At 35.3% G+C, this 16,677-nt stretch overlaps 1 protein-coding gene across 2 annotated transcripts in view; it reads left to right on the plus strand.

Moving 5' to 3' along the window:
* The window catches only part of SEMA3E (semaphorin 3E), a 130,653-nt gene that overhangs the window by 53,487 nt on the left and 60,489 nt on the right, over window positions 1–16,677 (plus strand). For both annotated transcript variants that reach the window (XM_064421863.1, XM_064421864.1), the window contains exon 3: window positions 14,555–14,715. In XM_064421863.1, the coding sequence (XP_064277933.1) occupies window positions 14,555–14,715 (161 nt within the window). The remainder of the gene's footprint in view (window positions 1–14,554; window positions 14,716–16,677) is intronic.

The following is a 16,677-nucleotide window of genomic DNA, read 5'->3' on the forward strand; positions in this document are numbered from 1 at the left end:
CATGTGTCTGCCTGTCATCTAAAGAACAGCTTTGAAACAACAGAAATATTGTGATTGGAAAAGAAACCAAAGTACTTACATGTCAATATAAACTATTTTTCTAAAATATATCTATTAGAAAAGAGTTGAAATAATATGGAGTAAAACATTAATATTCTATTATACTCTGATTCACAACGTAGTGCCATGCATTTAATATAAATATTTGTTAATTCTCTGACTAGAAAATCTTCAAAGTGAAAAATACTTTTGATTATTTCTTCATTCCTTTAAATCTTTCTTGTATGGAATACTAAGTTGTATATTAAATTAGAGGTGTTTAATAAGAATGGGGATAAAGATATGTAAAAAACAATTGGAGGAAAACTTTCCACAGAAAGAATTTCACAGTACCAATGATGGTGCTAATCAGCCAATCCTTTTACTGAACCGCTATTTTGAGATACTGTTCACAGTTAACAGCACAAAGAAAAATCCCATTCAACTTGAACAGAAGAGCTTTCCAATTAATAAGACATAAAGCAGGCATTGTCATGCTCTCAGTTCTGTATGTCATTTCTAATAAAGATTGGATAATAGAAATGCGTGCTAAAAGGAACCTTTTCTTTATAATAAGAAGGTTCTATAGAGCAGGAAAATAACATAAACTTTTTTGGTATAGCTGTTTCTCAATCAAAGGGCATATCAGTTACTGTATATTGCTGCAACATTCCAAGCATTAAATTAAATATAGACAATAGAATCAAATACAGTTTACATCTGTGGAACATTAAAAAATGAGGCACATTCAGCAGTTTATTTATTCCCAGTAGAAATACTCCTGTTGAAACAGTGCTCTGAAAACATTCTTTCCTACCAGGCTTGGCTGTCTCAAATGCATTCCTCAGGCAATACACATATTTAGTTTTTAAATGTGACATGTAGAAATCAACCTTGATTTTCTTGGATGGCTGGACTTTCTTTAGTTGTGCTACAGTTTAGGTAACCTTATCACTCCCGAGCTCTAACCCTGCTACTGGACCTGTGCAAACAGCCTGAAGCACACTTATTCCACAGGGCTGCAAATAAGCACCAAAGGTCCACCTGTGTTAATACATTTTGAAGGCTTCAGTCACTTATTACACAAGATTAATGTGTAAGAAGAGGCCAAATTCTGTGGAGACTGCATGCGCAATCTTTAGCCTAAATACAAGGAAGTGCACCATCTGATCTGAAAATTACACTGTTTGTGGAATACTATTACAGCTCACTGCAGTCATAAAAGAAGGGGCTGCAAACATTACTTGGGTGCACATTTTTAAATGCAGCTTAAAATTGTTTTATAAGTCAAATGTATTTTGGATTTATGTAGTACGCATCATATCTTCTTGTTCCTAACACCGGACAATTCCTTCTGTAATTTAGATGAGCAGACTACATAAATAATTCAGAAACAGCAATAGGGTGCATCAAGGACAAGATTCTACACAGGTACGAATAAGTGAAATGTCATTGAGCAATTTACAGTGCTGTCTTTTTGCACAGTGGTCACTCCATCTTCTTTGGCTGCTATGATCCTTTGCCTGGAGACACTAGAACACATTTGAAATTGAATCATTACCTATATTGAGTCCATCCATTGCATGATTTGCTACACACATATATTTATATTTCTTTTTTTTTTATTTTTCTCCCCCAAAACGACTCATTGGTCAAGAAAAATTACCTGCATCTTCATAGAGTTTGCAGCTTGATGTGAAATCTAGTGTTTTGTGTTCTGTGACCAAAAGCCCAAACTGGGTTGTATTGAAAAAAAATGAATCCAAATCTCGTAGAACTCTTGTGCAATAGAATTTCTGACTATTTACATTAATATTCTGTAGACTTGCCCTACTTGGATTTTTCATTTAAAGCTCTCTGACAAAAGAATGTGAAAAGGAGGTAAATATTTAATGTGAAGGGATTCCTTAGATGTTTTTAGTACAATTTACTTGAAGCAGAGGATAGCATTTCAAGACATTTAATTTGTGTTAAGGTGCTGATGCTTATATTTTTGGTATAAATGCAAGAACAGGGGCAGCTGACTTTGTGGAAGGCACAGCTGCCTTGACAAAGTCAAGGCGTTTGTGTAAACACCACAGCTCCACTTTTCAACACAGACAGCATCCATACTGCTGCTTTCCTAGAGCAGGACATGTAAATCCTTATCAGTAAACCACCAACAGATACACAGTGACAATAAATCCTTTTAAAGGACCTGTCTTCTGATCTCTGTAAACCTTCTAAATAGAGCAACAAAGAGAGCAGCGCAAATTCCACTGAGTGTCTGTCCTGAGAATCACCCAAATGCTAAATTCTACAGGGAAAAAAAAGTGATTGTGTCCAATAGCTGTTTAGCATTTTTAAAGCTATTTGGATAATGATGATGGGCATAGACAAAAAAACCGATAACAACAGAAAAAATCGTTACTGCCAAATGGCATTAAGAGCAGCACCAGGCTAGACATGCACAGGGATGTGTAGGTATAAATAAGTGCTTTAACAAATTTTAGAGTAGAGCTTTATTTTTGTACTGGTATCTCTGAGACTAACTTCAAAAGGTGAAAAAAAACCTCAAAAAACATCTAAACAGAAGTAAGTTGAAACAGGAAAAAGAAAAAGCCAAGGTTGCTTTTGGAAATATAGATTCTCATTATAACTATCATTTTTTGTACCTTTATTAGAATGCTTTCAGATGCTGAGCAATGCTTTCTTAAAAAATGAGAGCTTCATGTGAAATAACATTTTGTATATGCACACATGCACAAAAACACACATTCTATGGGTCACAGAATATTTTCCTTGTATGAATATTTTCTGAGGAGATGAATGTAAATACTCTTTTTTAAATTTTACTGTTGCATAGAAATATTTTACTTGCAAATATGACACATCCAACTACTGATCTGGTATCAACATCCTGTGCTAGTAGAAAACTTTGTTCTTTAGTGTAGATTATATTATGAAAAATGAAGATGGGGAAATACCCTGGAAGATAGCCAATCTGATCCCCACTAGTATGTGGCTACTAACTAAAACAGATTGTCAGATGTTTCCTCCTATCTTTTTTTAATTGACTAATCTACTATCAGTTCCACCACTTGCCTTTGCAGAGTATTCTAAAACTAATAGATTTGACTTTTACATTATTTGTATCCTTATTGCTAAATTACCCACCACAATGCCTTGTCTTGTCCTTGCGGTATTTTCTGTTTACTTTTCCCTTTCTTTTTTACAAAAACAAATATATATTATGGTGCTGAGGTTTAACAACTTTATCGTCCATTCCTTCCAACAGTGGAAAATGGGTAGGGAATGTTTGATACTTATCATACACTAAATTTGGATCAGTGAATAAGATTGAAAAACATGCAATGAAAACCAATTTTTTTGGGGCTTTCCTGTGATATGCATACAACACACATGATGGCCTGTGTGGTCTCTCAGTGGCTGCTAGATGAGATATTTATATTGAGAAATACATGCTTCTGCAAGAGAGCCTGTTGAAATCATAAACAGTGTGTATAGATATTTATGTGAATAATGTTGGCAGAAATAAACCAGATACATTGTATTTTCATTTACATGTATGAGTATTTTCTGATATATTGCCTTCTTTTTCTTCTTCTTTTTAAAGAAATGTCCCTGTCTTCAGATCAAACACTATTTTATAGTATCCTACAAGGATATGAGCCAATTCTTTAATTCTTAAACAGAGAAAATTCCCTTGAACTTTAGGTTAGCTTACATAATAAGTGGCAGAACTACTTAAGTGTAACATCTTCCTCTAAATTATTTATGAAATATAATATAAACAGTTAAATAGCTCTCAGTTAAATAATATATGTTTTGGACCTATTCATTCCTAAGTGTGCTTAGTTCTGACAATTTGATAAATATGTTATTCTGTGACAGGTTATTTCATACAGTTCAATAAGTTCTTTTTACATGTTTTCCCTAGTGCCAGGCATAGAGAATTGTATTCTGATGTATAAATACTAATGCAATATGCAGCAGGTATTAAAAAATTAATTTGTCCTCAGATAGTCCCACACCTGTAAATAATATGCAGAATATAAATCTCTGTTTCTATTCTATTCTAAGAAAAAATGTTGCTGTCAGAATAAGTATATAGCACTTGGGATCTACAGTTCTAATATAATATCTTCACATTTTTCATATTTATATTGACAGTTATTTTGGATGTAACCACCATATCTCAAAAGTTGGTATTTAGCAATTGTCTTGTAATTTTGTAAAAGGATTCGGGATTTTGTCTTCTATATTAATTTTTCTCTACATTTTTCAATCTCTACACACTACTATGAAAAGTCCATTACAGTTTCTTCATAAGTTCTATTGCTTTTGGAGATGGCTAAATTTCTTTAAAGATACATCTTCTTAGAGAAGGCATAATAATAGGTACTTTAAAGGGATGCAGAAGTTCTTTGCTAGCGGTACAGATTCTAGTTTTGGTTTTGGATTTTGGTTTAAGTTTCCTCTGTGAAGCATTATGAAATTATAACAGATATTTAATTCTTTTTCCATTTATTAATATTTTGGCAAAAAAGGGATATTTGCATGTTTTAAATTAAAACTTCTAATTTTTTTTATAAACATGTAATTTTGAAATGTTACTTGAGTTACTATAAAAACAGAGGACTGCATTAATCAAAATAAAACATGTAAAATTATCAAAATAATTCCATCCATGGGAAAATAACTGGATTTTTTGATGTTTGAAAATGCTCTGTATTTGAAGTTTTTATTGCAGCTTGAAATGGAAACTTTTTCCAAAATCTTTAATAATCCTTTCAGAATCTGAAAAATGTTCTCTCCTAATTCCAATACCTCTTGTGTGTTCTGCTCCCTTTTTTTCTGAGGGTAAATTTTCAGGACTGTGGGTCACCCATTGTTCTTGCATTCAGAATATGAACTGTCCAGCAGTTTTATGCAGATCTGCTGAGTGATCAGTGGAAATCATGTAGATTTGCACTGTAAATTCAAACCCTGGAGTATTTTGTGAACATTGAAATTATTATTTTCTCATTTACCCTGTCTTCTTGACAGAATTTTTTTAAATTTTGGTTTCATTTTTAAAAATTTTGTTTTGGCTGTGCCTTCAGTTTGATTGGAAATTACTGGAGAAAACAGTTGTCCAGGGCTGTGTGTTTTTTCAGCTCTGAGCAGTACAAAATCTATTAATGAGGACAATAGATGTACTGGAACTGGTACTATTTATATCTTTAGCAATATAAACTGTGGCATTGAGACCACCCTCAGCAAGTTTGTGGGTGTCACCAAGCTGGTGGAAGCAGTGACAGTCCCTGGTTCTGGCAAGGGGTTGTGGTAGATGATCTTTGAAGGTTCTTTCCAACACAAAACTCTCTCTGTATCTATGATTTAATCCCTAGATCTCTATAAACTTCTGCACAATGCTTCAGTATATAAAAGTGAATCAGATATTAAAATCCTTCATTTTCATAGTATGTCTGTAATTCTAAACATCAATAGCCCTGGTGAGAAATAAAGGACATTAATGAAATTATCTCATGTTCTAGATTCTGTAAGGCCAGCTATAAGTAGAAAAGACAGATTGAGCCCAAAACATCTGAAATTAAGCCCCAGTGTAAAACCAAGAATGAAGATGAAGGTGAATTTCTAAATTACAGTGAAGAAAGAACAAATGAAGGAACACCCATAAGTGTGTAGTGGTTTTATATCCTGTGCAAAATGATTCAGGACAGAGGCATACTGAGACAATGTTCCATTTTGAAGCGGGAGAAGATTGTGGGAGTTTTTTTATGATTAACCTTGGGTCAAGTGAGGATATAGAGATGTTACTTGTAATTTCAGAAGACTGTTTCTCTGTTCTATTGTAGAATTCTCTTCACTGTAAGAGGGGCTCTTGTTATAATTGAGATTTTTTCTAAAAGAACCTGAAAGGCTTAGGAGCACAAACAACAGCTGAAATTCAGTACAGTCTATTGTATGACTCCATTGGATAATCAAATGTACAATAAACTTCTAAACAAGCACTATCATTTTTGTCTTGCAAAATCCATCAGAAATAAATGAACAGTGTCGGGGGGAAGAAGGAAAGGGAGGATGGGTGGACATTAAGATCAACTGTGTTGAGTTCTACCAGCTCAAAGTCAAATGGCTGAAGAAAGTTTTGACTGTTAATATTTGCAAAGCATTACTGATTCTGAAGGGTTTCAAATATGCCCTAAGCTATTCAAATAAAGCTTTTTTCTGTCTCTCTCTTCCTAGGCATTTACTTAACCAGAATGTTGCAGATAGGTAGGTATACTGGGGGAGAAGCAGAGAGACAACGAAGATAGATATTTCTATGTGTTGCTCATCACTGCAGTGATTAATATTGCAAACATTGATAAAATTAAACCTTGGTTTATTTATAGAATGCATTTTGGAGTGGAATTCATCCACTCCATTTCAAGTTCATTATGTATCTACAACTTAGATTACATTCTTAAAATTTGGATTATAGAAATTACTGCTTTCAGGTTATATTTGTTTGAATGCTCTTATAAAGGAATTTTAAAATGCCATTTGGGAATATCTTTTTCTTTTGTTCTGATAAAAAAAGACAGCTGGATAAATACCTTAAACTAGACACTTTGAACAAAACAAAAGCTGAATATGACATATCCAACCCTGCAATATAAGAGCTTGAATTCTTTCATAAAGCTCTGTGTCATAATAAAGAAAACACCCCAAAACCATAATTAAAATAAAAGCAACAAAAAGACCTTTGATGTATTTCGTTTTCATTAGTATTTAAAAGTATTTGAGATGTATCAGGAAAAGCAGGGTCAAACCATGGATATATTAGTGCCAGTGAACTCACATGAAGTAGGCCTTCCAAAGACACTGATATAGCAGCTGAATACATTTCCTTTCTTTGAGTTAAATCTTTCCAGAGAAGATATTCTGGTCAATTAAAAGAACAACCTTTAATCTAACAAAGTGTTCATTTCTAGAGAAGTCTATTCACTGCTGTTTACAGAGTTTCTATGCTCAGGGAAAATTCAGTTTATTTCAGTGTGTGAGCTGTAATGAGTCTTTCTAAACTCACCTGTGGATATTGTCTCAAACTCTGATGTGCTGTGAGAAATTTATTTCACAGGAAAAAAATACCTTGAAAATTTCCTTTCATCTTTTTAGTTATTTCCATTTCAATTTTCCCTCTGCCTTTTGCTTTTCTTACAATGCCTCCTTTCTTCTCAATTCTGTTTTTTTTTCCTGTTGATGACTCCAGATAGCCTTACATACACTGTCAATCACATGCCATCCTGCCCGAGAGCATATGCTGCTGAAAATCACATGAGATAGCTCCTTTTAATCCATCTTTTACAGGGAAAATTCAATTTAACAGTCATTTTGAATAGCATAAACCCCTGACTCTTGGCATCTTCATTTTAAATGAAGGCACCAGATTCTCTTTCTGTCAAAACACAGGATCTCTCCATAGGAAGAATTCTCTTCTTCCCATACTGGTGTGGTAATAACCATGTAGTAAGTGGTACACCTTAATAAATCAGGTTCTCAAGAGACTGGACTGTCTGTGTTTCATCAGCAGAGGTCTCTGATTATTTGAACCATATGTACCTTCTAAAACTCAAGTTTTATAAATCGATTATTTCACTCGTTAACACTATTAAGATATTAAACATAATGTAAAACATCTTCTGTGAGTATAATTTTAAAAGGACCTTTCTTTTTGTGCTTATTTTCTTAGAGGTATATTGGATGAGTACATAATGTTCACAAAGACTATTTCCTGGATGCTTGTGTCTTCCATAGACTGGAGTAATTGCAGAGTAAAAAATTTCCAATTTATATTTCTGCTGTAATGTTTTAATAGAAAAACACATTTCTGAAGCTATCATACAGTCTACCATTCAGAAAGAAATTTATAATATTGATGAAGAATTAGAAGAAACAAAAATATTTCCCAAGATTTATTATATGTTCCAGTTTTAGGTTTTTCCAATATTCTTAGAGGGGAAAAACAAGCCAGAAGAATGTTTTGTCTTGTGTACAGATTGAAACTATTCTTGTCTCCCCAAACTGTACCTTTTAATTTCAAAAACTTTTGCCTCTGTAATTTCCACAGACTGCAGGGAAAGATTTTGTTTGAAGTTTTGACTATAATTTAAACTTCATCACTAAATCCAGAACACTCAGAAGAAGAGAACCAAATAAGCAAAATTATTCATGGGCTTTGCTGCACCAGCTCCCTTCATGAAGCCAATTACATTCCCCAAATAAAGCTTGACAGCCAAACTCACCTGCTGTTAAGAGCAGAGGTTGAATCATATGAAAGTAGTTATGGACTAATGGGTTTTTGCTTGTTGTTGCTAGAGTTTGCTTTCTGTCTCCTGCTCTGCCAAGTTTCTGAGGCATCTGTCTGGAAGCCACATAGATAAAACCTCAAGCAGTGAAAGCTCATACTTCAGTCCCCCTCAGACTTTTAAACCTATCTCCTGCTGATTCATCTTCTCCCAATAAAACACTAAAGTATCTTAAGAACAGTGTTTTAAAATTATAGTGGTATCTTTCAGCATTACTACTACCCTGGATTTTTTAGTTAGTTTACTATTTGTAATTAATTCTGCTATTACAGTTCTTAGCTCAGATTTTGCTACCAAATCTCATGCAGGAGGATTTACTTTGGCCACCTCTGGCTAGTTAATACTGTTCCCTTTTCTACTTCCCAACCAGTTCAGTTCCTTGCTGTTTGACATGAGTTAATGTAACTTTCCATTACCTAACAATCACTATCATGGTTCTATGATTATTTTTACAAGGTTATATTTGACTGAGGACTGTAAGCACAGAAAATTGTCAATTGAAAACTGTCAATCAAAATTGAAAATTGTCAATCTCACATTCAGCAGAATTGGGGGTTTTAGGTGAATTTTACTCTCCAGTTTTTTCCCCTGGGAAGAATTCTTCTGCTTCCTACTAATTTTATATAGAATATTGCCAGTTAGATGTCTTAACCTTGTCAAAAAAGATTCAACCACTTATAAGTTTATATTTTTGTCCTTGTGATGGATGAGTCTTCAGAGTACTCTCAAATAAATATTTGCCTTAAAATACAAGTGTTTTAATACGGAAGATACATATATTCCCTGCTCTTATGATTGACCCGTAGTTCATAAACTGTGTCACAGATACTTCAGGCTCTCCTCTATGGCTCTTTTTATTTTTACTCATTTTTGTTTCTGTCTCTTTCTCATCACATGTAAGCAGATTTTGTTATCACTTGTCAGCAATATAGCAAAAAGCTAAATTAATTAAAATTACATAAGGTTTACAAAGTTCTTGTAAAACTTGTTCCACTGCAGTATCTGTATTCCAGAAATGTGACAATAATTTGAAGCATAAGATGTCATTTAGGTGCTCACATTACCTAGGCTTTATATCAGTGGCCTTTCACATTATTGATGGGGACAGAAGGCAACCCCAGCCATTAACTCTTCCTGTAAAGCAGCACTGAAACATCCACCTTATGTGGGCTCATTTGTCAGTGCCCTGCATCTGGAAAACATCTTTGCTGGAAGAATGATCTGCAGCATGAAGTAGTGTGGGAGGTGAGACTATATTTCTGAAGAATTTAAAATGGGAGCCAAAGATATTTATGAGGGCAAAAAAGGGCAAAGGCTATAGACTTGTGCAGTTGTGATGATGTAATGCTATGAAGAGCAGAGCAACAGCAGCTTTGTCACTCCCTGAGAAAAAGAAAAAATATTAAAAATTTGCAGTGATATTTGTCTATATTCAAGGACCAAAATTATATATGACTCAAAATGTGCTTAAATTCTGAGAATGTGTTAAAAATGAAATGTCACTATAGTCTGGTTGCTGTGGAGCAGCATTGAGATTTTTACATTTGATTTTCTAAGCATAATTAAATTCTCAATAATTTATATTAAAAATTAAATAAAAATGGAGTGACTTTTTTCTAATTGAAGAAATTACTGTTCTAAAATAATCTTAGAAATTAAAATTATATACTGATTATTAAAATATCCAAGAAATTGCCCATTAGGAATATAACAAACATTGTTAGATCAATGTGTAATAGAATCCATTTTGTCAAACAGGATACAGTATGAATACATTCACCAAAGTAGATCTGCAATAAGAGATAGTGTGGTAAGCAAGACCAGTCTGAACATTTGCCAGCGAGCTCTGTCAGACAGATAGCAAACCATCAGGATTGTTCTCAGCTTTTAAAACAGAAAGAAATAAGATTTTTTCTCTTATGAAATGTAATTCAGCAGTGCAGACTTGCTTTAAAGCTTTCAGAGGTAAAGTGAAGTGCCATATAGGAGTATGTAAATATTGAAGTAGTCTTTCCCTTGTTGAGTAAAATGCTGTTTGTGCTGCAGTGGGGTGGGTTTAGTTATGGTCTTGAGTCTTTAGATTAAAGTGGAAAAGCACTATAGCACAAAATACAACATTGTCTCAAATTTATGGATCAGTACTTCAGAAGATTTGTTTTTACCAAAAGATAAGAGTAGGAAAGGTCTTTTCTCTTTTTTTTCTATGTGCTGAGTACTAGCAATATATTCACCCTGAATAATTCATCCTCTGTGTCTCTGGCTTTTTGCTTCTTTATGCAAGATCTTTACAGAAGAAGTAACTTTTTTAGGTGGTTTTTTTGTTTGTTTGTTTGTTTTTGTTTTGCCTTTTTGTGTTTTTTTTTTTTTTTCTTTTTGTCACAGAAATCTATAGAAACTCAGTAAAAGGAAGGGTTTTGCTTAACTGAAACCCTTAATCACTCCCACATGAGGGAGAAGCCGAGGGTTTCTAACCCATGTGCTGGAACAGTTTGTATAATTTATTAAATATTAAATAGTTGTATATTTTGTTGCACAGCTTCAACAGGAAATGGAGAAAGCATCCATCCTTCCCTACCAATCTAGTAGCTAATAACTTGTGATCAGACCTTGTTATGGAAGGAGAAAAACCTGAGTTTCAACCCATTTAGAAAAGTAAATTGACCTCATGTTTGCTATTCCTCAGGTGACTGATTTAGCCATTAGAATATTTAAAAAATTTTAGGTAGCACTATATTTTCTGTGGCCAGGTTGTTGAAGCAAATTGTGCTTGTACCTGATCTTGTAAGTGTGCTAGATATGCCCAGCATAAATATGGACATTAAATCCTAATATTAGGTCAAGGAACACCGTCTTTCTATATTATGCTCAAGTTTAGACATTGTCTACAAATTTATTTTTTAATTAAAGAGTATCAGCAGGACCAGGAATGCAACTTTAGACACCTCAAGGTATCCTTGTGTGCATAACCTTCTTCAAGGTAACTGAAGGTAAATTTTGGGGAAATTTGCTCAAAACCCCAGCTCTGGGGTCCCCCACATAAGAAGGATGTGGGCCTGTTTGGAGCAAGTCCAGAGGATGCCACAAAGCTGATCAGAGGACTGGAGCACCTCTAGTATAAAGACAGGCTGAGAGAGCCGGGACTGTTCAGCCTGGAGAAGAGAAACCTTTAGGAAGATCTTATAGCAGCTTTCAGTATTTAAAGGGTCTAAAAGAGAGCTGGAGTGGACCTTTTCACAAGGGTATTACCCTTGTTCTAACAAGGGGTAATAGCTCTAAACTGTAAGAGGAAAAGTTGAGATGAGACGTGAGAAATCTTTTATTGTGAGGGTGTTGAGACAATGGCATGCTGTCCAGAGAAGATGCGGGTGCCCCATCTCTGAAAGTATTGAAGGCCAGGTTGAACAGGGCTTGGAGAAACCTGGGCTTGGAGAAACTGTGGCAGAAGGGTTGGAACCAGATATCTTTAAGGTCCCTTCCAATCCAAACCATTCCATGATTCTAAGAGCTAGCAATGCATTTGTGTGAGCATGAAAGCTGTGCTATGTGTGGAGGCAGCAGCTCGTCCAGATGCAGTACAGCTGCATTCCTGCCGGGCTGCATTGAAGCCAACCAGCTTTGCTGAAGGGGCATAGCACAACAAAAAATTATATTCTACTGCTTCAGAACCTGTGTCATTTACAATAAACCACACCATAGTGAGATTTACTTGCCTAGAAATGGCAAGTTTCTAGTACTGTTTCAGTCTCCCAGATATACCACTCGTTCTCCCGGCATTCAGGAGGTGCTGCATTATCCTAATATCTCATGTATCCTACAAAGTATGGAAATTCTACTACCTATCAAAGGATCTACCTACTATTGCTACATTTGTGATTCAGTACAAAATCACTCTCCAAACCCACCTGCTTGCTGTTTTCTAGCCCTTTCAGATGCAGAGTTCACTTCTATTCTTGTCTCTACCCCCCACAGAAACCCCATGTCTGTGTAGTTTGCTGGATGTACTCTTAGGAAGATCTCTTTTTACAAGTTCTGTCTTGAAAGATGTTTCATATTCTCAACTTCCATTTAAGACAATAAGATTTGCAGGTGTGCTTTGCAGGACTGACTCTTTTACGAGAAGTTATCAGTTTATGTGATCGGGTAGAGAATTGTTCATCATTATGAGAACACATGAGTCATATCTCTGATCTATCTAAAGAAATATTGTCTCATTTATGAACAATTTGCCTTTAGGACAACATGAAAATAAATCAGGGGAAGCTACCACAGTAACCTTTTGTTTCTTGTATACAACTAGAATTTAAAATGCAATTCTTTTCACTCCAAGTCTGATTAAAAAATAATATGTATTGAATGATTTATATTTTTGCAAATAAAAACTGGCTTTATTTAGGACCAAAAGTGTATTTCTAACTCTGCTTTCATTTCATTTCTAATCTGTTCAGAAACAAGCGATGTTCTTCCAAAACAGCAATCTGCTCATTTGCTTGGCAAGAGCAAGCTTTGAAAGTGCCATTTCCACATTGCTGTGCAGCTGTGTGCTGTGTATCACTGTCAAAAAATGTGTATCTATCCACTGGTTAGTATGCAATGCTTAGACAAAAAAGTCTCTTGTTCTCTTCATCATGATGTTCCTCTCTGTGACTTAGTTTTCCATTTGTTAAGTGAGGCCAGTCTCACACAGGTACAACTATTTAATAGTTTCTGCTTGAAGATCACTCGAGAAAGCCATCATATGTGAGGCTGAATTTTTACTACAGCTCCTTTGATGTAAATTTTATCATCTAAGGAAATAACTTTCAGAAATTAGTTACTTTCGGCCTCTATTGACCTGAACTCGGCCTACTGAGTAAATGGAATAAAACATATTTATTCTATTACTGAAAACACACAGACCATATACTTAATAATTTAAAAATAATAGAAATGTTGTCAATTTGTTGGATTATTTTAATACCCTTTTTGAACATTAAATTTCTTGCTAACAGAACATCAAATGTGGTTTCTATGTTGCTGTTAAGGTGCAGCATGGACAAATGAACATAACTGCTGGTGTGGCATGTGAGCAGGAGCTCCAAACTGGATGGGTGCTCATTTGTCTTTTCTAGCTCAGGGACAGTCTCACTTCTTCCAACATCAGCTTCAGGACCACAACCAAACAGTTGAAAAAATTATGCTTATGGAAAGCTGTGAGGATAAGCACATTTAATGAGTTTTACCAAAAGTGATTTCTTAAAAATAAAACAATTTGCCACAGTACAGGGATAAGAACATTGTTGCTTTCCCCCAGTCCGAGCTCTGTCGTTGTGAACCGAGTCCGAGGGTACTCTCTCAAATGACTCCTTTGGAGGCTTCTCAACAACAAAATTATTTTCAGCCTTTCTGACCTGTTGCTAACCAGGTTGTGCTCTGCAGCACAGTGCAGAGAGATCCCCATGTTTTGCCTCTTTCTTGCTTCCTGAGGCCTAAATCCACGTTTCGGCAACATTACCCAGAATGAATTTCCTTTTCTCAGTGGAACTGGCTTTAGCCTAGATCACGTACAGCTAAACCTCAGATTCCCATATCAGGTCAGTGCATTTCTTGACAAAATCAGTGTTGGAAAATTATTCATATGCATTTCAGAGATTTCATACTGTTTTCACTGAATTTAGAAGCAATACATTCAGTGAACTGAGTGAAGACAATGCTAAGCTTAAAACCCACAATGCCATCCTCCTAAAACTACAAACCCAGGTAAAAATGGTGTGTACACTGAAAACCTGGAGTTTGATATACCTGAAAGACAAGGACACAATTTCCAGGGTTTTTTTTCCCAATTTCCATTAATTCATAATTTTTTTTTCTCTCCATTTGCAGTATTTATTCTTTTTCCTTTTCAGAAAATGTCCAGGGGAAAACTAATTTTCATCTCTCCCTATCTCATACTTTAGGCATAAAGATTATGATGGAAAGACTCAGAGACAAACCTCCCTCAGAACTGGCTTAGTTTGAAAATTGTTCCCAGGTGTTTCGTGTCTCTTTCTTACTCAAAGGTTATATGTTCAGCATTTTAATGTCCCACAACTTCTCGCCCAGTTCCCTAGGAGGATATGAAAATGAAGCCATGAAAGCTAAGCTGTTTGGTATTTATCACGAACACTCTGATTGTATTTCAGAGCTCTGGGATTTAAACAGGACGTCAGTCTTTCGTAGCCCGTTTGGATATCTTGGACTTCATGTAATGCTGCTGGATGAGTATCAAGAGCGACTGTTCGTGGGAGGAAGAGACCTCTTGTATTCCCTCAGTTTGGATCGCATCAGCGACAACTACCGAGAGGTGGAGTAAAAGCCATATATATACATATGTAATATATATTAGTCACTTCATGTCGCAACACGTAGCACAGGATATTAGAACTTGCATGACTGAGGTAATGGAGTTTTTGTAGGTGTTTTGTGCATGAACTCTAAGGCCATATTTATATTTAAGAAAAATACACTAAGTACCATTTTCTCCCCCCTCTTCACCCATAAGGCTCACACTGTATGAGGAGACTTGGGGTCATATAACTGTTTCTCACTGAATTTCAGCATGGTTACAGATGTTTAGAGCACCTCACATTTGTAGACATTTGATTTCTATATCTCCACTATATTATTGAGGAATAATATCTCCCTGGCTTTTTGGGGAGTTTCAGAAGAGAAAATGTTAAGGGAAAAATATAGCATGTAAACTATAAGTTTTCAACAGCAGCATAAACCTTGAAGTTTTTTGGGTTTTTTTGACCTTTAGAAACTGGATTTTGCATTGGTTTGAGTCATTATGTAATGACTGAAAGTGGCATTTGGAGGCTACTCAGTGGTCTGTGGGAGAAAGGTGGGTTAGGTCATAATCCTGCCAGAGAACTCCGTACATTGTAGAAACCACAAGTGATTGGCAAACTGGAGAGGCTGGAGTCTGAGCTGATGTGAGCCTTGGATTCCTTACTCCCTTCTGCCCTTGGAAGCTAGAATTGGAAACATACAGTGGCAAGGGAAGCTGGCAGGAGCGCTGTTCCATTGTTCAACCATTTTGAATGTAGACAAATGATATTCTGAAATATTTCAGTGTTTTCCTTATGTACTTTAAATTTTCTCAATGTGTTTTGATGTATTTTCATTATTTGCAAGTCAATTAGTAGAATAAAAAGTGAGTAAAATAAAATAAAGTCACTTGGGAATAATATTTTTGTTGATTTCTATTCTGCACTGACCACTGATGTTTCAAATTCTTTTCTTTCTGCCCCTTTGCTAAAAGTGAATATCATTATTCTTATATCAACACTCTGGCCAACTTTACTGTAAGTATCTTTGGTTATCTCCAAGCATAATTAGCATGTTCCACTACTGTGAACAGATATAATATGCTTTATTCTTTTTATAAACATTTGGGAATGTTAATCCTCATTATGGGATATGAATCTATTCAGGGAGGCTATTTGAGAATTTATCTACATTAAAAAAAAATCCCCACCCAGAATTTAACTCCTCAGGGGGCAGAGTTACATACTGAGCTTTTTTCCTCAACAGTGAGATATGAGCTAATTCCTTTTCGCTTTGATACAAATTATTAATATCCTGTGACAAGATATTAGAGCTCACAGATATGAAAACATTTAGACAGCATTTGTTTCCATAAAATAAGATTTTTGTCACCACTCTGTTCTTCCCCCTTTGGCAGTAAATCTGTGAGGAAAGATGACAGGATAGAGCTCTTCTTGCTTCTGTCCAACCACCATCCTCATATCTGGACACGCTCAAAGTTCACTGCTCCCCTCCTTGATTTTAAGTGGAATATCAGCCACTCACTCTGAAACCATGTTCTCTGTCTGGAGACTTGTGCAGAGTATGGCAAAGTGATAAAAACTCTTCTTGCCTTTTTTTATGCCAAAAATGAGAAACTGAAATAAATGAAGCTTGGCCTGGCACATTTAGAAGCATGATCTCACTGGGACTTAGCTGCCTTGAGTACGAATGTCATGAGCTTTTTCTCCTTTTCCAAGAGTTCATTCAGTGCAGATCTCATTCAGGGACAGTTAGTGAAAGTATGATCATTTTACAGCTTTATCAGCAAAAGTGTGGAATGAAACATTTCTGTTATAGGAATCCTTAATTGCTGACATACATTAGAGAAAGTTCCTGGAGTTGAGAGAGTGGTTGATTAATTATTACCAAAGTTCTTAATTAATGGATGTTTAACTGTGTGTTGGTTATTCTTTGACCTTTTCTTTTAGACTGAAGAGTTTAACTTAATTTATCT

This window comes from Passer domesticus, chromosome 5, assembly GCF_036417665.1.
Source record: "Passer domesticus isolate bPasDom1 chromosome 5, bPasDom1.hap1, whole genome shotgun sequence".
Taxonomy (NCBI): Eukaryota; Metazoa; Chordata; class Aves; order Passeriformes; family Passeridae; genus Passer; species Passer domesticus.